The sequence below is a fragment of the Chiroxiphia lanceolata genome, chromosome 12 (assembly GCF_009829145.1).
Source record: "Chiroxiphia lanceolata isolate bChiLan1 chromosome 12, bChiLan1.pri, whole genome shotgun sequence".
NCBI lineage: Eukaryota > Metazoa > Chordata > Aves > Passeriformes > Pipridae > Chiroxiphia > Chiroxiphia lanceolata.
The window spans coordinates 2,510,227-2,534,367 of NC_045648.1; the positions used below are offsets into that span (position 1 = coordinate 2,510,227).

At 37.5% G+C, this 24,141-nt stretch overlaps 1 protein-coding gene across 1 annotated transcript in view; it reads left to right on the plus strand.

The window, feature by feature from the left end:
• The window catches only part of DENND4A (DENN domain containing 4A), a 50,707-nt gene that overhangs the window by 9,191 nt on the left and 17,375 nt on the right, over window positions 1-24,141 (plus strand). Inside the window, 16 exon segments of the mRNA XM_032700563.1 lie at window positions 4,078-4,435; window positions 5,040-5,289; window positions 6,280-6,349; window positions 8,011-8,180; window positions 8,872-9,113; window positions 11,010-11,076; window positions 14,351-14,409; window positions 15,043-15,097; window positions 15,099-15,137; window positions 15,139-15,189; window positions 15,771-15,946; window positions 17,757-17,857; window positions 19,273-19,491; window positions 19,735-19,880; window positions 22,882-23,015; window positions 23,872-24,007. Coding sequence (XP_032556454.1) covers window positions 4,128-4,435; window positions 5,040-5,289; window positions 6,280-6,349; window positions 8,011-8,180; window positions 8,872-9,113; window positions 11,010-11,076; window positions 14,351-14,409; window positions 15,043-15,097; window positions 15,099-15,137; window positions 15,139-15,189; window positions 15,771-15,946; window positions 17,757-17,857; window positions 19,273-19,491; window positions 19,735-19,880; window positions 22,882-23,015; window positions 23,872-24,007 — 2,223 coding nt within the window. The 5' untranslated portion in view covers window positions 4,078-4,127.

Sequence of the window (24,141 nt, forward strand, 5' to 3'; positions counted from 1 at the left end):
CTGATGTGTGCTTTCCTCTTAGAGCATTTGAATGAGAAATGTGATCTGTTCAAAAAGCTTGGACACTGGTTGAATTACAACACTGGTGGCAGGCAGCAAGGGTTCTCAATTAGTATTCCCTAAATGTTTGTGAAAAAATATAATGATATTAGAAAATTAACTTGAATAAACAACGAAACTCAGTTTACTCTTTGTCTTTCAGCAGAGTAATCAAGCTAATAGTTTGTGGTTGTGTGGGAGGATTATCTGATTGTTTCCTCTGTTCCCATATTTTTAGAAATGGCAAAAAGCCCTCTTCTCCCACATTTATATAGTCATGATCTGCAAAGTCTGTGCGTGTGTTTAATAATGTTTTTACAAGTGACTGTGCTATTTGCAAGGTTTGGATTCTTACTGATGCTTCTGATGTTCAGTTTATAGGGGTATTAATTATATGCAGTCCATTAAAAATGATTATCATGAGATGGCTCAAAGACCGTGGATTGCACTTGTTTCCAGGGACTTTTGTAAGAGGTTATGATCTCATGGCATTGTCTTCAAAGTGCAGCCTTTCATCCTCAGGTTACTGAAGTGTAGAGAAGCAGTAGAAGCTTCTCAGTGTGGCACGAAGTGTAAATGTTGAATTTCATCTGGAACCAGCTGCTTCAAGCAATGCTGTTGTGCACTGTGACTTTTTGCTGTTTTCTTTTCCTTGCGTGGTTTTATGCTTGGTTGTTTTGGGGTTTTTTTCAAAGCTGACTTGCTGTACTGTGAGATGTGTATAACATGCTTTGAAATACCTTCATGGTAAAAGTTCCTCCAGAAATCATTCAGATTCATCAGTTTATGTGAAATGCTTTTCACAGAATGATTGTTTGTCACTGAGTTAACTCACAGTTATATACCTTCTTTCTGGGGTCTACTCACATGAAGTTGGCATAAATCTGCTTTCCCACTAACCAGATGTTGAAAACTTCAGTATCAGGGCAGCTCTAGTAAAGTCTAAGTCAGCTTAAATAAAATACCCCTGCAGTTTATCTTCTGCATTTTATCCCATTTTTAGCTGCAAGCCTTTATATCAAAAGACAAAGATGATAAAATCTTGATGGAATCCCAGAATGGTTTGGGTTGGCAGGGACCTTAAAGCTCACCCAGTTCCACACCCTGCCATGGGCAGGGACACCTTCAACTGATCCAGGTTGCTCCAAGCCCCATCCAGCCTGGCCTTGGACACTTCCAGGGATGGGGCAGATTTGAAGGGATGATGCATCATCAGCCAGGCCTTTTTTTCCCCCTCTCCCTTCTGTAAAATCTGCATTAAATTATGAAAGTCTTGCTGACTTGTCTATTATGTGCTATAACCTTAGGAAGCAAATTTGTGTGATAGCAGGTGTTTGTATGTAGGGGATTCTAATTTTAACTGGCTCTAAATGAGCAGAGCTTGTCCCAGTTTTTCTTGAAAGTGCTTTTGGGAATAAATGAATGTTTGAATTTAAGACTTTTGGTATAAACTTAGTATGAAATAATGAATAGTGAGATAAGTGTGATTCTTCAGTATAATATATATGTCTTTGTGTTTATTTGTGATGCTGTGTTGGCTGATTAAACTGGAATAGGGCTGCTAATACAGTGGAGTTAAAAGGCTTACTTGCAATTTTAACAGCCATCATTTGTAGAGTTTTTGATTACTAAAATATTGGTTTCATTTCAGCTTAAAAGGCATTGTGAATCACTCCAGAAACCAGTGTAGGTTTGTGAAATGATGCTGGTGGGAAAAGGAACAAAACTTAATGTTATGGTAGCTAAAATGTGGTGTACCATGGTTACGTTTTACAGAGAATTGTTAGTGTTTCAAAGTAGTTATAACGAACTTCAGTCCTGTTAGCTAAGAGATGTCAATGTTTGGTCTTGTGTCAGTTTAAAGATGCTTTGTGAAGTATCTTTCCTCTCTCCATGCATTTGTTCCCAGCCTGTGTGGATTCCCTGAAGCCAGATGGACAGTGAGATAATAGGCACCATATGCAGAGGCTGAATTTGTGTGTCTTTGGATATATCACTCAAGGAGGAGTTTGAATTTGTAGTTATTACTTTCATCTATGCTGAGGAACATATTCCAGATGTTTCTGAAATAACTGAATTTAGGTTAAATTAGGCTTAGTTTTGTGACTGCATTCTCTGTTCTCTCCAAACACAAGCTGAGCAGTTATTTTCAAAGGGTTACTCTGCTGTACACTGATGATTGTTTCCCAGGAATCATGTGTTCTGAAGTGTCCCATATTGCCTATTAACCATATAGAAAGAAATAAAGGTTAGATAATTTGGGGGATATTTTCTTGGCATTTTCTTGAATGACGTAAATAACCTTAAATAAAAACTTTTACTCATTTCCTTGCAACTTCAGAAACTTGTTGAGTGAGTCAGCCCAGCAAAACAAAACCAACCTACAGAATAAGAGCAGGAAGGAAGCTGGAATTGCCCCTCTTGCAGTGGTGGATGAGGTTGGCAGGGGTGATCAGGCACAGCCTGACGTTCTTCCTCCTTGAGCAGGAAGTGGGGCTGGAAATCTGAGACCAGCTTGAAACAATTTGATCACATGCTCAATATCAATTTATGACATAATTTTCCTCATTACCAGTGAGAGATGTCCAAATTTATTTTGTTGTAACAGAAAGTTGTTGGTAAAATCCAAGAATTACAGTGGCATGAAGTTTGATAAAGCTTAATACTCAACTACCTAGACCAAAAAATAAAGAGAGATAAAGCAAAGGGAGTGAAGGTTCCATGAAAACTGAAGTCTTGTACCAACCACTCAAACTGTTTTAAATTCTGTTTGTGCAGTTTCTGAATGTCAGCAAGCTCTTGAAACTCCTGCGTGGTAACAGTTTCTCTTGCAACAAAATTTTGCACCCAAACAAAATTAATTTAACAAAAGGGAGTCTTAAATAGCTTGTCTGGTTTAAAAAGTCTGGAACTCGATGGCAGTAAACTTCCTGAAGCGACTTTAGCAAGATTCCAGCACATATGAGTGACTTGGATAAACATTTTTAGCTCATTTGTCAATACTCCATGAAACAGCATTTTCTTTATTTGCAAAATCAAGCTATAAAATAAGTAAAACGTGAATTTTAAGTGACTTTCAAAGGCATTCAAGAGCTTCTGACAAAGGGAAAACTGAATCTCCTGACGTGTAGTGCCCTGCATTGCTTGTCTTCTCATCCCACCACAGATGTGTATCCCGAGCTGAAGTTGATTTACAACATTGGCAGCAAGCACTGAAAAAATACTATACAGGAAGAGTTCATATGTAAAGAATTCTTTTATCAATGCATTCCAGGAACAAAGAATATAATTTCCCAACACAGTTTGGCTGGAACAGCAGGGCTCTATTCCTTTTCATTCCGAAAAACTTCATGTGGTCTTGAATGTTTTTGTTTCACAGTGGTCTGTGCTCTATTGAAGTGGACTCAGTTTAAGTGTTTCGTATAAAAGCTGGTATGTCCCTGGCTGTGGATGAGTTGCCTGTCAAGGATCTGAGTCCCAAAACACTGTAAAATAAAGTGGTATCAACTTCTAGCCTGAAAAAATACTCTGTGAAGATCTGGCCTTGATATCTGATGTAAAATCTTACAGAGTGAGACAGCTGCAAATATTATATCTTTAGAATAATCAAGACAGCCTTTGCATATATGTTTAATATTCAGGAAGGAAATTAATTGCAGATGAAGCCTCAGAAGATCCATTGTCATGGTGAGCTGAATGCAGTAATAGACTGTAGGCAGAATACACAAGAACTGCTTTTTGGCCCAGCAGTGACCTGTTTGCAAAACTTTGCACAGAATTTTCTGTTACTGTTCCTGTTGTTCAGCTACTGCAGTGTGTAAGTTAACACAGAGAATCTGCTCTGGTTTTCCATTCCAAGATTTAACAATTAACTCACAAGACTGTGGCTCAGAATCCCAAGTTGGAAAGGGTGTGATTACAGATGAAAAGCGCTACGTGATCTGACGCTGAATCTGTTCCTTTTGTATTCTTCTATTGTGTGTTTTTAAAAATAAACATCACTTTATTACTTCTGATATCTTCCAATTGCCTTCACAGACACTGGCATCCCTTTCTTTCTCAGCAGTTACAACATCTTGTGATGGAAGATGGAAGACAAAGGGGCCCGTGTTGCCGACTACTTTGTCGTCGCAGGATTAACAGACATCTCCAAACCACTGGAGGAGGAAATCCACTTCAACGACGCCTGCCATAAAATAGCCAAGCCAAAAGAACCCATCACAGATGTAACAGTGCTTAATAAATCCCTGGGGGAGGAAGTTCCCCAGGGATATAAGTGCATAGATGTCACTCCCTCAGGCCTGTCTGCGGATCTCAACAACGGCAGCCTTGTAGGACCGCAGATATACCTTTGTTATCGCCGGGGAAGGGACAAGCCTCCACTCACTGATTTGGGGTGAGTGGTTTTTCTGCTCCAGTGGGTGCTTTTCACAGCTTTATTTGACTAATGAGCAGATAGGGCAGGTTTCTTGAAGTGCCATACTTTTTAAATACAAGGCAAAACTCTAAACAGGAAGATATTTGTTGTCTTGAGCACACTGTAACCTGGTATGGTAGGGAAAAGGAGTGCTGAGTGGATTTTAATGACAACTGTGACCCTTCATATTTTGGAGTTTTCAAAGCCATTTACAATTTTCAGTGTATATACTTAGACTGGGATAAGATGCTTAACCTGTTTAATACAGAGTGAAGAGAGGGGAGTTGTATGACATTCTTCACATCAGGGAATGAATCTTTAGTAGACCTGAAAATAACACTGTTTTGCAGTAAACAAAATGCTTAAAAGCAACTTTATGTGAGGAAAACTAGTATGGTTTTGTCATGAAGATTTTTTTATTAGAATGCAGTTTGATATAATGTCATCTGTAAAAATGTTCAGAGATGATGTGAGAGCTGCTATTAAATTAGTACTACCTGGTTACAGTTCTCAGTGTAGTGTTGGTATTCAAAGTGCTTTAAAAATGTGCCTTCTGACTTTTTTCCCATCTCATTTTAACTAGGGTTTTATATGATGGGAAAGAGAGAGTGAAGCAAGGCTGTGAAATAATCCAGACCACTCCCTATGGTCGTCCTGCCAACATCAGTGGCAGTGCCTCGTCCCAGCGCGTGTTCATCACCTACCGCAGGGCCGCCGAGAACATGACCCAGAACGCGCTGGCTGTCACAGACATCTGTATCATCATCCCCAGCAAGGGAGAGACCCCTCCACACACCTTCTGCAAGGTTGACAAGAACCTTAATAACAGTATGGTAAGATTCAAAATCTGCATTTCGGGCACTTGGTGCTCAGCGATGTAACGTTTGAGGAGTATTTGTGGCAGCTCCTGGAGTACCTGGTGAAAAATTTTGAGAAGGGCTCTCCAAAGATAAAGCAAGTACTGGAAGAGTCGGAGGATTACATTCCTTCGTTACTGCTTGGAACAAAGTATTTTTGGAAGCCTTGGAGCAAATGTTTTTAGTGCTGACTTGGAAATGCTGACTTCAGCAGCTTTGGATTGGTCCTTCAGAACCTGTTGTGTCACCAGAGGTTTTACAGATGTGGCTGTTTCTGACACTGATTTTACTGGTGTCGTGGGAATTCTGTATTTAACAACCAGTTTCTGTTTTGTTCTAAAACTCTCCCATCACCTACAATGCTATTTTATAAATGTTAATCTCCTCAGCAGTTTCACCAACTTCTTATTTGAAGAAAGTTGCATGTGAGGTGATGTTGGAAGCTGTTGACTGCAAACCTGTTTAAACCCTTCACATGGTTCCTGACCTGCTAAATTAATATACAGGTGTCACAGCACTTGGATTTGCAGAACCCAGTATTTAGGTGTCTCCTGGACAAGTTTGCAGCTCCATTTCCTGGCACTTGTAGGGTCCTCAGAAGTCAGTGTGCTGATGAGGAAGCTGACTGCATATGCAAGTAGGATCATGTTAAAAAGATCCTGGGAGTTGATTTGTGCTTGTTTTTCAATAAATGCCTGTAGGCATTAACAAATGGATTTCTCAGTTCTACCAGTCCCTGTGTATTGTCTGGGTTATGGAAGTTCTGTCTTATGGAAATTGTTACATCTGTGTTCCCTCTGAGGGTGCTGGTCTTTTCTGTCCCATGGCTTTCCACGTTCTTTATTTTCACATCCAGAATTTGAGAACTTAAAATTATTAACAGTGTGAGGTTTTCCTCCACTGTGTTCTATTATGTGATTTTGTTATATTTCATCACTTAATCCAATAATTTTTTTTATTTTACAGTGGGGCTCAGCAGTATATTTATGTTACAAAAAGTCTGTGGCAAAAACCAACACCATATCATATAAAGCTGGTATGTAACTCCTATTTAGCTTTTCCTTATCTTCAATTCAGGATGTACAGGCTCATTTGTAATGTGATACATTTTGTACTGAAGAATTATTGGACACTGTCTTGCCATTATTAAAAAGGGAATCTTTCCCTAAGGAATTCTTTTAGAACAATGTCCTGAAATAAACCTTAGAACTATGTATCGTGACTATTTTGTTTTAGAGTTTTCTTTTGGTGGTAACTGTCTCTTAAGGATGTGTATGTTTATATATATATATATATTTATATATATTTATATTTATATATATTTATTTATATATATTTATTTATATATATTTATTTATATATATTTATTACATATTTATTTACTTCTATTTATTTATTTCTATATATATTTATTTATATATTTTATATATTTATTTATATATATATATATATACACACAGAAGAAAATACCACAAAAATTATTTGATGCATTTGCATGATCACTTTCTTAAAGAAACATTTTGAAGAATCCTGTAGACTTCCACACTGCCCTGAGTATCAGTGGCACTGAGCTCTTTAAGTATTTTTGGATTGTGTATCATGTTTATTTTGTTGTTTTATTTATAAGACAGAATTAGATTTGCTGTGACTGATGAAACGTGTTGGGTTTTCATTTTTGGGTTTTTTTAAACCCTGATTTTGTTTGGCATGCAAGTCATGAGCATGATTCAGACTTAAGCTTTAATTCACTTATATCCCTTTGAGATGCTGCTCTCTGTAAACAACAGGAGCTTAGGTTGTACTAAAAGGTGGGCAGTAAATTTGTAAATAAATAAAAATGTTGAAAGTCCCCACATCTCGTGGTAGCTTGCACAAAATTTTGGTTCTGGGTGGGGGGGAAACTCCACTGCCCTTCTTGATTACCAGTTTTTATTGCTTATTAACATTTGACTTTATATTAGAAAACTGTGTAGTGATGCTGTTCTCTAATGCAGAGAAGTCCCAAATCCTTTCCTGCAGTTATCCCTTCTCAGTTTGCAGTCCCCTGGGCTGACAGTCAGACAGGATGGGTTGCTCCAGCCATCTGATGTAACTGAAGACCTGAGTGCTAAAAGCCTCTGCTTCAGAACTGCATGTTTTACAGCTGGCTTTAAAATGAAGTCCAAACACCCTGATCTCACAGCACAGTAGCTGAATCCTTGGCTGAGGTGGATCAGTATAATTAATTGATTCTATTGATATTAAAAAAAAAATAATCTAATATTTAACATACATATATATTTCTCAGGGAACTTCTGTTGGTATAATTGAAAACCTCAGTCTTATTTCTCAATTATTCATGGTACCGTTTTTTAAACTGGATTTTAAATCTTTGCTCATACTGATGATGGATGTGAACTATTACAATATAACAGCTGAGATGCACAAAGCCTGCAAACAGAAAAAGATGAAGTACTTATTAGTAGTTCCTAGAATGGAAAGTAGGATTTCAGTCCAAGGGTTTAGTCAGGTGATTTCTCCTTAGGCTGTGGCAGCACCTCCCCTTCCATCTCTTCCCTAATTTACAACTTTACTGATCTTCTGAAGTTAGTGTAGGCTCATGTATGAATTTTCTAGGCATATTTTGTGGAGTGAGCTATTACAAATCTCCTCCTGCTGTTCCTTCCATAACTGCCTCTTTAAACCTTCCCTTTCCAGGTTTAATATGCAGATATCCTGAAGAAGATTATGAATCATTCCCATTACCAGAATCTGTGCCTCTTTTTTGTCTGCCTATGGGTGCAACCATTGAATGTTGGCCATCAAACAGTAAATACCCTCTCCCAGTTTTTTCTACCTTTGTGCTAACTGGAGCTTCTGCAGAAAAGGTACTTTGAAAGCTTAAAAAAAAAAGTTAGTAATTCAATTAAAAAAGTGTGGTTGTTTATCTGTTCAGGATTATGATAATGAACATTTTCTGAGGCAAACTTGAACCTGTTCATTTGGGCTTAATTCAAAGGCTGCTGTAAAGAGTGACTTGCATTTATTTCAGAACTGGACTGTTGATCATAAACCTGTATTCCTTTGCTTTCCAGTCCTGTTAGCCTGTGAAACTAGAGAGCTGTGAAATTTGACTGCATATACATACAAGTATTCTATTTTTATTGCAAACATGGAAACGACCTTGCATGTACATACTTGTTCTAAAAAGTAAATTGGATGTCAGGGAATACTGCTTTGAGTTGCATATAAAGGATTTCTAAAATAGCTCTAAAGGCAATTGTTGGAGCAGCTGACTGTAGTTGTACTCTCCGTAATCATTATTTTTCTCTCCCTTAAAACAGTTTTATAAATTACTCTTTCTCATATGACTTTTAAGTGTTTTAAATAATTAATAGACAGTCTGGATTTTCACAGCCATAAGAATATTCTGGGATAAATTGCTTCAAAAGATGTTGCATTAATTCAACTTTTCAAGCAGTAACAGGGACTTGATTTCCTTGTGTGTTTGGGGTTTCTCGGGTTGCTTTGAGGATCGAGGCTGAACTACTGACTTCAACCCCACAATGTTTTTTGCAGGTGTATGGTGCTGCTATTCAGTTTTATGAGCTGTATCCTGAAGAGAACCTCACAGAGAAACAAAGGTCTCAGCTGGGCTTGGCAGCTGCTGCTGAGGGCAAGTCAGACACGTGCAGAACAGTTCAGACAAACAAATGCATCTGTCTGCTCTCCCACTGGCCTTTCTTTGATGCTTTCAAGAAGTTCCTCACCTTTCTGTATCGTTACTCCATTTCTGGGCCACATGTCCTTCCCATTGAAAAGTAAGTCATTTCCAACATTCATAATGGTGTTTGCAGTTGATGAGAGCTCTTTCTTTTTTTAATTCTAAATTTCCTGTAATACTTCTTTACCTTAGTCATCAATATAATGGTTACACTAAGTGAAACACTTTTGTCCTGTGATTAAATGTATCTTTACCTACTTCCTGAAAAAGTCTAGGTTTTTATTTGTGATTTAAGTGCCTGCAAAGGTCTCTGAAAGCTGTTTTAATTAGCTTTGCACCCTTTAGCCATAGTGAGGAGCAAGATTATAAATCCTTTCTTAATCTTGCACACATCAAGTAGGAGAATTAAATACGTAGGTTTGCATTTTTTCAAATGCCTGTTTGTAGTGTAATGAAAGATGATAAAGCAGATTGAATATTTTGCACTGGTAATTCTCTTCTGTTAGTGATAAATAAACTAATTTCCTTCTCACACAAAGGATTTCACATTTTAAAATGCAGTGGAAGTCCTCACACCCCAGAAGTGGTCGGATACCTGTAATTGATATGTAACACCATTTAACATTTCTAGGCTAAAGTAGCATTTAATGCATCAGATTTCAAATACATCATTTGCTTTTCCTGTTTTATGCATGGCAGTCTTTTTTTTCTGCTTAAACTTCAATATTAACTTTTATGAGGATTAAGTATTCTTGTGGTTATTTATCCCCTTCATTATTCCACTTCACATCACTGTACTGTTTAAAATTCTAAAATTTAAAATTCCAATGATGAAGATGAGGTTTTTTGGTTGTTTTTTGTTGTTTTTTTTTTCTAAGCTGAGGTTTTTGGGATTCTGAGTTTTGTGAATGAATAACATGAGAAGTAAATATAAGAAATGTTTAATTTTGATTTCTGTGGATTTATTTGGTCTGTTCTGATTCTCTGATTTGTAAACTGACTGGTCAATTTTACCCTGGATAATTCAAATATGATTCTAATATATTTATCTAACCTGGTTCTCTGGCTGTTTTAATGATGATGGGTGTCTGTGCCATGCATGTATTTGAACACAAGCAAACAGGCCCTTCCTTATGTGATCAATATTCCATACTTTGACCACCACCTTATTACACTGGTAGTGGAGAAAAAAGTCCCAAAATCAATGTTATTTGTGGGTTTATCTGAGTTTCTTCAAAATTTGGGTGGTTGTCTCTGTCATAATGGTAAGAGTTGCAGAAATCCCATAAAGGATGTGCTGTAGCATTTAGTTTAGGATGGAATAGCTCTTTCTCCTCCTGAGTTTTTAATGATTGCATGTCATTCTTTTAATGTGAAAGTATCTGTTATGTAGAACTACACCTTTAGAACTTATGCAAGTTCAGTCAATTCATAAAACCGAGAACGTGGTCAAATTCTTAAAACATTTTTCTGTATTTGTATATATGGAAAAACTTTACTTTTTTCATCAGCAGTTTTATATAACACTTTCTATTTAGAAGTGAAGAAAATGGATGAGATAAATGACTCTCCTTGATATTCAGCTGTGAATATTTTTTGCAAATAACCAGTGCTGGTCTCTGAGGGATGGTGCTATTTCAAACTCTCTCTGAAGCAGGATTATAAAATGGTACTGTGATACTCAAACATCAATGTTTCTACTTTACAAATAAAAAAAAAAATTCTTTGAATTTTTCAGTCTCAGAAACCAAGTTTGTATTCTGAAAGATAATCTGGCCTCTCATTTTGGTTGTAACCAGGAAGAAAATAGGTTTTGAAGGTCAGAATATCCTGTTAGGGTTTAGGTGGTGGGTTTTTTTTGTTCTCTGTTTTCTGAATGAGTATGTTCCATTTTTTTATATAATGATCTCTCTTAGTGGAAAAAATTTTGTCTTGTGGTAAAGCAGTTTAAGATTAATTTCTACTAAATCAGTATTTTTTTCTTTTCCTCTAGACACATTTCCCATTTCATGCATAAAGTTCCTTTTCCATCCCCTCAGAGGCCAAGAATTCTAGTTCAGGTAAGTGTAATTTCTTTAATACTGTATCTTAAGTGAAGATAAACAGCTGTTGAACAGGTTAGTGAATGGAAAATGTAATTTTTTATTTCCAAATTTTTTTTGTTCTGGGTTTTTTCTTTTCCCTAATTCATACACTTAACAGTGAGAAATCTGTCAAAATTTTGTTTCCAGTTCAGACTTCAGTGAATTATTACAAGAAAGTGTTCAGTGAGCTTAGAGCTTAAATTTTTTTCAGAGTATATGGAAATTAATGAGAAACTATTCAAAGTCAGCATCTGTTTTGACTTTGCAATAGCTTTTGAACTGTTTTCTTCTTGCTACTGTATGAGGGCTGAGTGTAAAGTAATAAATAAAATTAAACGCAGATGTGAAGCGTATATTCATGATTACCCCTCTTCCCAAAGGGCTTCATCCTGTCCTCTCCATAGTGGTCTTAGTGAGACCTGCAAGAGCCACACACATTAACAAGGGGCACTTTATCAAAAATGACCCTATTCTGTCCTACCTGCAGGGCTGGGAATGAAATAATTGCAACCAATTGTTACCTGTTATTTGAAATTTCAGCTGTATCACAGTTGGCAGCAGAGGGAAATCCTGATCTCAAAGGCTTCTGAAGTGTTATTAAATCTTCTTTTTATTTCCTCCTAGGAGGCAGAAATGTTAAAATTTTATTGCAAAGATATCTGTTCTAGTTGTAGTGTTCTACCAATCCTGTGGTTTTGATTAAGTCGTTACAAAATGTTACTCTGTTATTCTTGTGTAACATAAAATATGGAGAGCCCTGTGCAGTTTTCAGTCTTAGCTGTGTAGCCCATGTGGTAGTGAAGCCTTTCAGAGCAAACACAATCTTGGGTTATGTCTTTATAGTGTGTAGTGAATACTGAATATTGAAGATCCTCCTCACTTAGCTGGTTATTCTAAAGTGATGTTTCTTACTCTACTGAAAAGGGGCTGGAGAACAGTCCACACTGAAACTGTGTCTGACACTTCTGTCCTTTTCTTATGATTTTAAAGTTCAATTCAAAACCCTGGAGTTTTACATCTTGCTTTGTTGGGGTTTCTTTTGTATTCACATTCAATGAAATATTTGTGCCAGAAAACACTAAACACATATTTACAGAGAGTAAAATTAAGTTTAGAGAAAAGCATTTAGTTTTTTTTAGCCTGAAGTTTAGGAAACTCTGTCAGAGTATACATGGGTGTATATCCCAGACCTGGATAGAAGTGATGTGAAATAATGTCTGTTAGACCTTATTTTCAATATGTTTTGTGCATCAAATTAGTACAACTGTAGTAGCTGATAGTACAGATGGAGAACACACTGCTTTTACAGTAGGCAGTGGTGGTTGAGGTCTTTAATAAATACTCCCTTCCAGCTACTTCCATGGACTTGAGCTGTGTTTGAAACTGCACGGATAAAAAAACCAGATCATACCTAAGATTTTCCCCAAAAAGTAGTGTGGGAAATGCCTTTGTTATTGAAAACTGCAAGCTTTTAGGATCCCATTTCATGGAAGAAATGTAATTTCTCTCTGAAGCTTGTTAACTAAAGCATAGTAGTGTTTTGCTAAACAATTCTGCAGTGTCTGTAGAATGTCTTGAGGTTCCTATAATGTGCTTTTGAAAATGAGACCTGGTATATTTTTAGTAAGCTGTGGTGTGCCAGTCTGGATGTGTAACCCATTCTTAGATCCTGCTTAGCATCTGTTACAAGTGAGAGAGAGCTTGGCATGTCTCTGACTTTTTAAGTTTCAAAGAAATTACAGCCATTAGGAAAACACTCCGGAATGTTCCCATTTTGCAGCTGCACTGTTGAGAGGCTCCTTCTGACCTGAAATCTGCTGGACTCTGCTCTCCATGTCTACATCCCCTTATTGCACAGATGTTCCTGTGCTAATGACACTCTCACAACCTGCAAAAGTGAAGAGCACACAGAGTAATGTTTCTCCTCTGGAGAACCGGGGGCAATAAGTGCCCTTCTGCCTGAGGGAGACGTGCTCTTCAAATAGAGATTTAATTGTGTTTACTCTCCCTTTGCTGAAACCTGAAGTCAGAGGACATCAGGCTGATGCTTCTTTTCTGGGAGTAGTTATGAGGGTTGCCTCAGGCCTGCAAAATGAGTCCTTTGAATTCTTCCACTGAACAGGCTAATGGTGCTGGTGGTCAAAAGGTGACTCACTGGAAGACAAATCCAGCATGTGGAGTGGTGTGGCCATCCTCATTTGTCAGGGAATGGGATGTAGCAGCAGCCTTTGTCAGCTCTGCTATGTGAAACATGCAGGGAAGCAGCATTGCAGGGACTCCTTAATTCCAATTAATGTTTGCTGATGGTCTCAGGCACAGCCCTGGGTGACTGAGAGCTTCTAGGTCATTAGTCTTTACCTTCTGGCTTCTGTCATCTGGTCACCTGCAGTGGGTCTGGGGTGAACCAAAAAGTGAAACTGTTACTAAAAGTTGTCAGAACTTGCAGCTTAGTTGTACAGATTACAGCTTACTGAGTTACTACTGCTTTTATACAATAAAAAATACAGGGAGGGTTTAAGCCAGTGGTGTCTGTTACCTGGGGTTTCCTGTGGCTGAAAACATCAGCTGAGCTTTGATAAACTGACTGTGTGTTGGTGGTGGTGTACTGATGAGTCTTCCCAGACATGCTGAATATATGTATGAATATATGGTTTTGCTTGATGTATGTCACTGTAAGAAAGAAATGTGAATTCATAGCATCTTTGCTTGGATCTTCAGCTAATGCAAATTTTAAAGATTCTGTCAAGAGCTGAGCAGTCTCTACCAGTCAAGAGCCTAATTCTCATGCCTTCTGAAGAAAATATGGCTTTACATTATGACCTGCCATCTCTCTCCTTCATGAATTTTTATCCACCTCTTTCCCCTAAATCCAGAATGAATCCCCCCGGCCCCTGAAAGCTGTGTATGTACTGTGGGTCCTCACTGCCCTTAAAATACAGAGGGCTTCATTTTTCAGCAGTTAATGTATTCAATTTTCTGCAGCATTAGCTGGTTTTAAAGTCCTCTTTATGAATATGCAATATATTCAGTTCGGACCAAGAAGGGAAGATGTGCTTTACCCAGTTCTTACTAAAAGATCCTGATACATGTCATTGCACAGCACTTCTTACAGTGCTGTACAACTGGGAATGTACAAGGTTCAGCTCAATTTAAATAATTTTTAAGTATTCTTTCTTATGGTTGTGTGGTTTCCATAAATATTTCCAAAGTTCAGAATAAACGTGATGTATTTTATAAAATCTTTTTCCAGCTATCTCCACACGATAACCTGATCCTTAGCCAACCTGTGTCATCACCACTCCCACTGAGGCAGTAGCAGCATCTTCTGTAAATTGTGAAATATGTTCTGATTTATGTCTTGGAAGAGGTTTAGTATTTGAGTTGCAGTGTGTAAATTAACTCACCTTGTCTTGTGCCTTTGGAAGCTGGTGTTTCTGAAGTTTGTTGAGATTAGACCTGACCAAGGATACATTCTTAATTAACAATCTGTGGGAGGTTTTTTCAAATAACTGTAGTGGTTCTTGAGGCAGAAGATAAATTGTTAGATGCCCTTTCTAGGGGTTGGTGCTCTGGGCTCCCAAGGTAGTGCAGCTTTTGGATTACAAATGGAATTCAGGAGTTCTGTGACTGTCTTAACATTCAGGTCTCAGTGCAGGAGAATGATTAATGAAAGTATGTTGTCTCCCTGTAAATTGCTTCTCAGAGAGAAAAATCATCATTCATGTGTCCTGAAAATAGTCCCAACTGGCTAAAGAGTCTCAGGGAATTATGGTTACTGTTGGGAAGTGACCATTCCTCGCTGAACTGTGAAGTGTACCAAGTAATCTTCTTTAAAGGAAATATTTGCAGATTTACACTTATTTTGTTACAGAACATTTCTTTTTTTTATTGTGCTTTGTAACTCACCAGTGTGTTTTGTATTGTGTTTATATCCTGTACCAGTGGAGGCAAGTTTTCTACACTACTTCAGAATTTAGGACCTGAGAATGCAGTGACCTCTGCTTGTGTTTGCTGTGACAGAACATAAAATCCTCATCCCACTCCCTGCGACCTTCTGTCCTCACGAGCGTCACAGAGGCATTAGTCTCTGTAAGTACTGGGTTTTAGGCCGTGTATTGTATCTGTAAATGGAAAAAAAAATGGGGTTTAGATAAATCTGGTGTTTGTAGTAGTGCTGCTAGTCTTCAAGGTTGCTTAAAAATAAAAGATCACTAGAGAGAGAAAACTAATACTGCTAATGATAATCCTACAAAGACAGAAGAGAGAGTAACTGGAAAAGTTGAACTTGAAAGAGTTGCTGGTTCTCTGTATATAAATGTTGTAAATAAGTGTTGTGTTTGGTCATCACAGTGCACTTAATTGAGTTCCTGATTTTCCCACTAGCACTGTATTATATCTCGTGTGGGAATTTTAAATGCTCATAGTTTTCCTGCCTGTCATTACTAAGCAAACTCTTTACAATCTCTGCTCTACACAGTCTGCTATCCTGAAGAGCTTTTCTTAATGGATTTTTGAGAATTTAGTGCATTTTTTTCTTTAATAGGCTGCATCTGGATCTTCAGTAAGAATTATCTGCTGTGTTAAAGAATTTTGAAGTTAGTGTGGTTTATGCTTGCACAGACTGTATTACATCTGTTTAACCTGTGTTTTGTCTCTGCATGTTTTCCAAGATGATATTCCCCTTCCACTGGCCCTGCCCATATATTCCTCTCTGTCCCTTGGCACTGGCAGATGTTTTAAGTGCCCCCTGCCCATTCATTGTGGGAATTGATTCAAGATACTTTGATCTCTATGACCCCCCTCCAGATGTGAGCTGTGTTGACCTGGACACCAACACAATTTCTCAGTAAGTATTTAATAATCAACTATCTTTCTTCCATGTTAATTTTTTTTCGCTTCATGTTTTCAAAGACAAAGAGAAGTAGCCTTTTGGAGAGTTGTTCTTTTAAACCTCTGAACTTTCTAATGTATCATCCCTCTTGAAATGAACATGCTGGAGATGATGTCTCCTGTTCAACACAGGCAGAGTGGAGGCCCAAATCATGGCACATTATTGCCTTTTACTCTATTACATTACAGTCTTATTGCACACATTAGCACTTTTCTGGATTAACCATGTTGTCTCTCACGTGATTATCCCTGGAGGAGAATTTTCATTTTTCATGATCAGTTTTTTCTCAGTGTTGAAGAAATTCTAATTCTTTTTATGGGCATCTGCTTGAAAATGATAACAATTTAATCATATTCCACAATGAACACAGGAACTTCACATTGAGAATTAGAGATGGAACTGTCATGGGTGAGACGAGTCTTAATTAAGCCTTAAAATCATGCCATCATTAACAAACTGAAATAACAGTATTGTAATATTACTTCCTCATCACTGTGTGGAGTAGTGCATTTTTCTGTAACACTAATTAATCTACTATCTAAATTACTGGTAAGGGACAGCAGTGCACTGTTAAAACCACTGGGAAACATACATTGTTATGATATTGAAAGCGAAGATTATTACCTCAAGTTGATGGTGATGCAAAAAAAGATAGAAGATGGTAAGGCTTCTAATTCAAGATTCTAATACACACAAATTAATTAAACTTGTAATTCAGAATTAGACTTTTATTTCAGTATAGTGTGAATATACTCAGTTTTATACATAGTGTAACATCTCAAAGTCTTTGCTCAGGATTCTTTTGTATCATCTCCTTCTGGTAACAGATTTTTAGCATTACTGTGCCTAAATCTAAACTTTTCTTCCTAAATTTTCTTTATTGGGGTTTATTTTTGCTTCAGCAGTTGTGTGTGGATTAGAGAAGTTTCCATGTATTAGGTTTTGTCATATAAAATTTTGTTAAGGATTTTGCTGACATCAAGGTGGTGTAGCAGTTCTGCTTGAAGTTTTTAGGAACTAGTTCAAGCAAGGCTGGGATGATTTTGGCTTTGTTACTTTTTGGTCAAGAGGACATATTTTTACATTCCTTCTGATGTTTGTCTATTAACTAATATTCATTGGTTGAAAATATTATTTCTAGTTCTGTTTTCATTCTGCTTTTAACTGATTTTCTATGCATTTTCTTAGAACATGTTAATTCTGTTTCATCATAGGGGAAAAAAGTATCAATCAAATGTTTACAACTTTTGCAGCTTTGTAACTTAAAGGTGATGAGACATCCTGGTGCTCTCTTGATAAAGAACTTGCAATTTGTTTTATCATGATAATGATATAATTAAGTCCAAATCTATATGCACTGAACAGAAAGCAGTTACCATATCAGATTAATTTGGGTTACTTCATGTGTTCTAGTCACTCTCTCCATGCAACTTAAGTAATTACAACTCAGATCATGGCATGAGTGGTGGTTGCTGATGGCAATGACAGGGGATTAATACCATTAATTCCATCTTCTGTGAGTTGTAACTGGATTGATTTCAGTGCTGGAGTGTGGCAGTGTAATGATCATCCTGAATATGGGGCATTGGTTGGATGGCTCTGATCCAACCTCCACACAGTAAATCAAATTTGACTTTGTTGGTTGGTTTTCAGTCCTGTTTTAATGGAGTAAATTTGGTACATTCTCCAATTTCTCTGGTGGGGTGGAATATCCTCTGAACACATTCCAGTGTACACTCATACTCTGGTTTTTTTATCTTTCCAGAACTGGAGACAAGAAAACTCTTGCATGGAAGATCTTACCAAAGAAACCTTGTAAAAACCTGATGAACACTTTAAATACTTTATATCAGCAGCTGGCAGAATGTGAGTAGGAAAGTACAATAATAAGGTTTATGTTGGATGTGTGTGCCACATTAGGAGATAAATAGCTAATTAAATATCTTCTGAAGTCACCAGTTCCACTAAACATTTTTTTTTTTTGTACAGAAGGCCAGAACCTAATAAAGGCCTTTTTTTTTTGTCTTCAAAATCTGCTTATATCTTGACAATGGAGGTAACTTTGACACTCAAACTAATAGTACTTTACCTAAAATTTGCAGATGATAATAATACATTTAAACCCCCAATGTTTATAAATGTTTAAGGCACAATTACTCTACAATTTCTAAGTAAAAACTGGTTGTCGATAGAATCCTCAAATATTGCAGAGCAAGGTTTGTTGAACCTTGATGTGAGAATCAGAAGGATGGATAGAGATGATGTTAGTGAAATTCATTAAAGTGAAACACTCCTCTTAAAGGCTTTTTACACCTTCATGGCTGCTGAGGTCATTGGAATTTAGTTGTGTCCTGATTAGAATGTACAAAACCAGAAGTTTATTGGGATGTGCTGCACAAGGAAGGGTATAACTGATAGGTGATGAAAATTACCTGTTCCTTCAGAATTTTGATGTATTTTATGTGAGGCCTTTTTTCTGAAGAAATTTAAGTCTTATGTTCTCTATGTAAAAATAGAGCAGTAGTGATTTTAAATTTGTATTACAGAGTAGGTTGCTTAAACATGATGAGTGTAAGGTTGGCTGTAATTATATATAAATGTGGAGAGACAGTAAGGAAACCATCCTTGCACTTTGCTGAGACATAACTAGAATGTTACCATACTCTGCATGTAGTAGTGAAGTTTTAGCTTTAAAATGTAGATACAAATACCTAAATTTAAGAATAGAGATTTTTCTCGATCTTTTTTGAAGAAGCTTTCTCTCTGTTTCAGCATTTTGCAGTGTGTTGTATTTTAATGCCTCCACTCTGCATCTGAGTGATGTTTTTCTGCATGTATAGGTATTTAATGTGCATTATCTGCTCTTTGGGAGCACTTTGAAATGAAAGGCACTATTAAAAAAAACAAGTAACACATCCCAATTATGTATTTGGCCTAAAATATGTTTCTTTAATCAGCTCTTGTATAGATTTTCACATGTTTTTACAACCAGCTTTCTTAGAGGGCTTTTTAAAGCTCTGTCCATACTTGTTCTCTCTGCTGTAGTAATGACTTACAGGATAAGTATATCCTGGTTTTGGTGTTATCTAAAGTTACATGAGTTACATAAGGTCAAGCAGAATCCATTGTTGCATATCATGAGTGAATTGGCATATATTTTAATCTAGTCTAAACTTAATGGGGTTCAGTAATCAGTGAATTTAGTAGGATAAAGAGAATATTTTTTACTAATGTTGAGGGGGGGAAAAAAAAAGGAAACCATTATAATGTTTTGTTCACAGTGCAACAGCGACCTAGAGAAGATGCATTAATGGAATTGGCAATGAATGACTATGATTTTAATTCTGGGAAGAAGTTGCATCTGTTGGATTTGGAGATCCAGGAAGCATTTCTGTGTTTCATGGCTTCAATACTGAAAGGTTACAGGTCTTATCTCAGGCCGATAACAGAGGCACCCTCTGAAACAGCCACGGATGCAAGTTCTCTCTTTGAACTACAAGGTGAGAAGTTACAGACTTGGTTTGTGTATAATTAATTTATTATTTTACATTCGCTCTTACATAAAGAATAGAAACATTTATGCGTTGGTGTTGTAAATGGTGGTGAAAATATAAGTGCAGGCAAAATTACGCAGGGTGGCAAAGACTGCAGAAAGGTTATTGCTCATGAGTGGAATTTATGCTGGCTTTTTGGTCATCTCTTCTGTTCTGGGCATTCTGACTCGTTTCTGATTTACTTTACAGGTTTCCTCAAGAGTCGGGACCGTTCACATCAGAAGTTTTACACCCTGATGACCAAAACCCAGATGTTCATTCGCTTCATTGAGGAATGTTCCTTTGTCAGCGACAAGGACGCCAGCCTGGCCTTCTTTGATGACTGTGTGGATAAGGTAAGTCTTGGTGTGCACAGAGCTTTGAACTTCTGCTGGTGGTTACATTACACGACAAGCAGAATATATTTGAAGTGCAAGTCTATTTATATTTTTCCTTTTACTTCCTTTTTTTCCTAGTTGCTGTAGCCTTCCACTTTCCTTGTTTGTCAGGCTTTGTTTCATTTTCTGCTTGAAATTCTTGACTGTAAATAAAATATGAGAACATATATGTCAGCTTCTGAAATACTGTCCCATTGTGAGAAGTGCAAGAAGAAGAACTGAACTGAAACCCACAGTCTTATATCCCTGTTTTTATGAATATTACAAGAAATTCCACACCCAGTTGCCATCTTACAGGCTACCTGTAACACTATTCTGGGACACTGCTGTTTAAACAGAGTGCAGTTATCTGGGATTTCCTGGAAAGTAGGTCACCTGCTGTTTGTTCCACAGGAATTAATACTGAAGACTGATAACTGCTATTTACAGTTCATATTTATGGATATCTTTAATGTGGAAGTGCAGAAGAGCTGTTTTGAAAAGAAGTGTGAAAGAAGTAAAGTTTGAGAGAAATGTAAAAGCGTAGTCTAATGCTGCTCAATGCTCTTCATAGCTTTTGCTACTCTCAATATTTTAGTAGGAGCAGCTCTCAAAACTTTGCTTTCCAGTTCTGCAGCATGACTTGCAGGAGCTCATGCGTTATAAATTGAATTAATTGCAAACATTTCTGTAATGTAGAGTCAATTATCCTATAGCTCAGTTAAAAACTCTCCAACATGCAGTGCTTGCTTTGCTGTGCCAGTTTGGGCTTAAAAACACAAGGTCTTGTAGACAGAAATACCCCAGAGACTGAACCATTGAGCTGTGCTTGGTTTCCATTGTGCTACAGTTCAGTTCTCTGGCCAGAGTTAAATGGGATTTTTATTCAGAAGGCAATGACTTTTTAAGTGTCAAATTCTACCTGTTAAGTTTCATTTCGCAGAATGGTTTATGAGGGTGCTGAAGTTGATGCCTTCAACTATCAACTATCTTGTCTGGGAATTCAGACAGCTCTTCCAGAACAAAAAAAAAAGTCGTGCTTAGGTTGTTACTGGCACTGTGAGACTGCACATAACCTGTGGAGCTGTTGGGGCTTTCACCTTTTCTAAGAGGTTAAGTAGCCATTCTTACAGCTGAAAGAGAGACTTGTCTGTTCCAGTGCCAGTTATTTTGCTCCTTGATGCCCTGGACAGCTTCTTTCCACTGTAAAAAACTGCTCATGACAGAATAAATTTTACAGGAAGCACTTGTACTTCTCCAGCTTCTCTTTCTAGCACTGAGGATTTCATTCAGTTTTATTGAAGGGCCAACTGCTTCTGTGCCAGTGGTGACTGTGGGGAAACTGAGGCACTGGCAGTACTGTGCTTTTAGAATTGCTTGTGAAACCAGGTTTTCATTGATATGAGGGTTCCTGTGTAGGATTTCTTTGAACAATGATATGTTTGCCTCATCTTCTCTTTCCTGCTTCTTCTTAATTTCTCTTATTTCTGATACTCTGCTTACCAGTAGCATGCAAAGTAAAACATTGAAGTATACCAAGGATTGCTGTACCAACTAGAGCTTTAGCCAAGACCAGATACCAAAACTGAATTATGCCAATAAAGTCAATATTTATTTGTACATTAATGCCTTTCACTGGGTGACCCAGGACCTGGCAAGGTAGGCATGAAGGAGTGGTGTCATGGGTTGGAAGGTGATACAACACCTTCTTATGGGCAGTTACAGGCCACTGGGTTGAGACAAATTTCATGTACTGTGAAATTAGTTATCTATAAAATATCATCTAAGCCCTGCCTCCAATAATTTGGAAGAATAGTTTAAACTGAAGAGTAATCTCTTCTGCATGTTATTTGGTCCTAGACAGCATCAGCAGATTGTAATTGTAATTGATTGCCCGTTTTGCTGGACTGAAAGATCTGGGGTAATTGTCTCACAAGTTTTCATTTTCCCAGGAATTCAAAAATTATCTCAATTCCATACATATTTAAGCTACTGGCTGGATTATATTTCACTGGTGAGACTTGTAGCTGTGGGGTTTTTACATCCTTAGAAGTATTTAAATTGCCAAGCAAGGTTTAGTTTATTGCTGCTTCTCAGAGCAGCCATATGTTCCTTCTCCTTGGCTGCTTCAATTTGTTAATACTTTCCATCTGTCTCACGCAGCAAAATGTGTAATTAAGGACACCTCTTTGTATGTTTATCAAACTTTAAATATTCGAGAATTTTACTGAAACTACTTGATATATTTGCACCTCACTGAAGGAGATAACTGTGGAAAATGCTGCTTCTTGTACATTAGTTCTCTGTTGCCAAACTCTTAAGGCATGGAAAACATGCATTCTTGAATTCCACAGGTTGCTTATTCAATTCTTTGAAATAATGTACCATTTGGCTGTAATTTGGTTACCATTTAAATTAGAAAACCTAAGTTATATCTGCTCCCCTTTAATTTTAGTAAGGTCACACATTTTTATTCCCTTATCTCTTTGGAAGCACGTGTATTTGTGCAGTCTCTGCAAATAATCACGACATTAATGACCCTGTAAGTGACTGCAGTTGCTGGATGGTGGTGTGTGTAGGTTCTGTGTACATCAGACAATTGGATAAGGCTTGGTATTGTTTTCAGTGATTAAAACAGAGAGGCTAGAAAATAGCTCTTAAAAACAGATTTCAAGTTATTGCTGCAGTTGGAAACATAGTTCTAGAAATGTATTCAGAAGGATTAATCTCTTTGTAGTGCTTGTATTTAGCTGAGAACAGTCAATTCAGACTGTATCATAAAACTTGGATCATTGGGTTGGGGTACAGTTTACAAAAAATGCAGCACTCAGAGCTCTCAATACAACTGTGCAAGGTGTCCTTCCTTTTAAGATGCTGTTCTTTGATGCAGGTACAGACTGTCCTGCTTGACCACTTAGCTGTAACAGCAGAAAACACAGCGCTGCTGGTAGAATCTTCTCTTTTAACTTCCCTTCTCCAGGTGGATACGGACAAAACCGGGGAAACACGGCTGATCGAGCTGGACGAGTCCTACAAGAGCGAGCACACGGTTTTCATAACCCCCCCTGAGATCCCTCCTCTGCCCAACGGGGAGGAGCACCCTCTGCAGTACAGGTGAGCTCAGCACACAGCAGGATGCTGCCCAAAATCCTCACAGTTGCCCCTGGAGAGGGTGGTTTCTGGGTTCTTGTGACAAAATTTTTCCGGTACCTTTGTGTTGCTCAGGTAAAAACATGTTTGTAAAATGCCTGGTGTGCCAGCTCCTTTGAAGTTTTAATTTTGTGTGTGTGCACATGGAAGCGATGGTGATAAAGCTGGCTGTGTGATCACAGTACATGGTGCTGGCTGTTGACACCTTTTAAGCTTAAAATTGAAATAATTGGACCCAGTCCGTTGGGCTGCTGCTGCTATTGATGGTGATACAACCTGCAGATACTCTTTGGGAAGAGAGTATATCACAGAATCACTGCAAACTGGTGTTACTAATTTAGTAATTGTGTCAAATGGGTTTGTCTATTGGTTTCCTTATTAACTCTGAGAAACATACTTATATCTAATCTTACTTAATATTTTGGATAGTTTGATATTGTTCATATTGATTTTTATAAACCTCTGTCATGTGATGCTCACTAGGGACTAAGCCACACAGATTATTGTCTTTTCTTAACTAGAATCAATACTAATGCATTTGACACATTAATTAAAGAAAATGCTATGACAGCAAATGTATTTATCAATTTAAGTTGCTTATGCTGAATAACAGGTTAAGAGACTGTTTGTGCAGGCATATGAAATCATGCAGAGGGATTAGTAAACCACTTTGTCAGCCATGTCTTTAAAGGTTTACTTTAGTGTTTTCTATTTCCTGTGAAGCTTCTGGTGCAACTGTAATTGATTTCCTTTGCTATTATGTGACATGTTTTGCTTTGGATTTGACTTACAGGTCTTAAGTGTTGCATTTCTTTTACAGCTATAATGGATTTCCAGTACTAAAACTAGAATTGTTTGAACGACCTGAAGGATTTCTCACAGCACCAAATAACAAACTGTCCTCAAAAGCCAGTAGCCCCAACAGCCCATCACCAATGTTCAGGAGAACTAAACAGGTACTTGCAGGTATTCTTGGAGCATGAGGTGCTTTGGAAAGGGCCAGGTTGAGTGTGGCTGTAAATCCTGACTGGTTCTTCATTGACTCAGTGACTGTGCTGATTGTTCTTTTGATGTTGAACTGTGTTTCCTG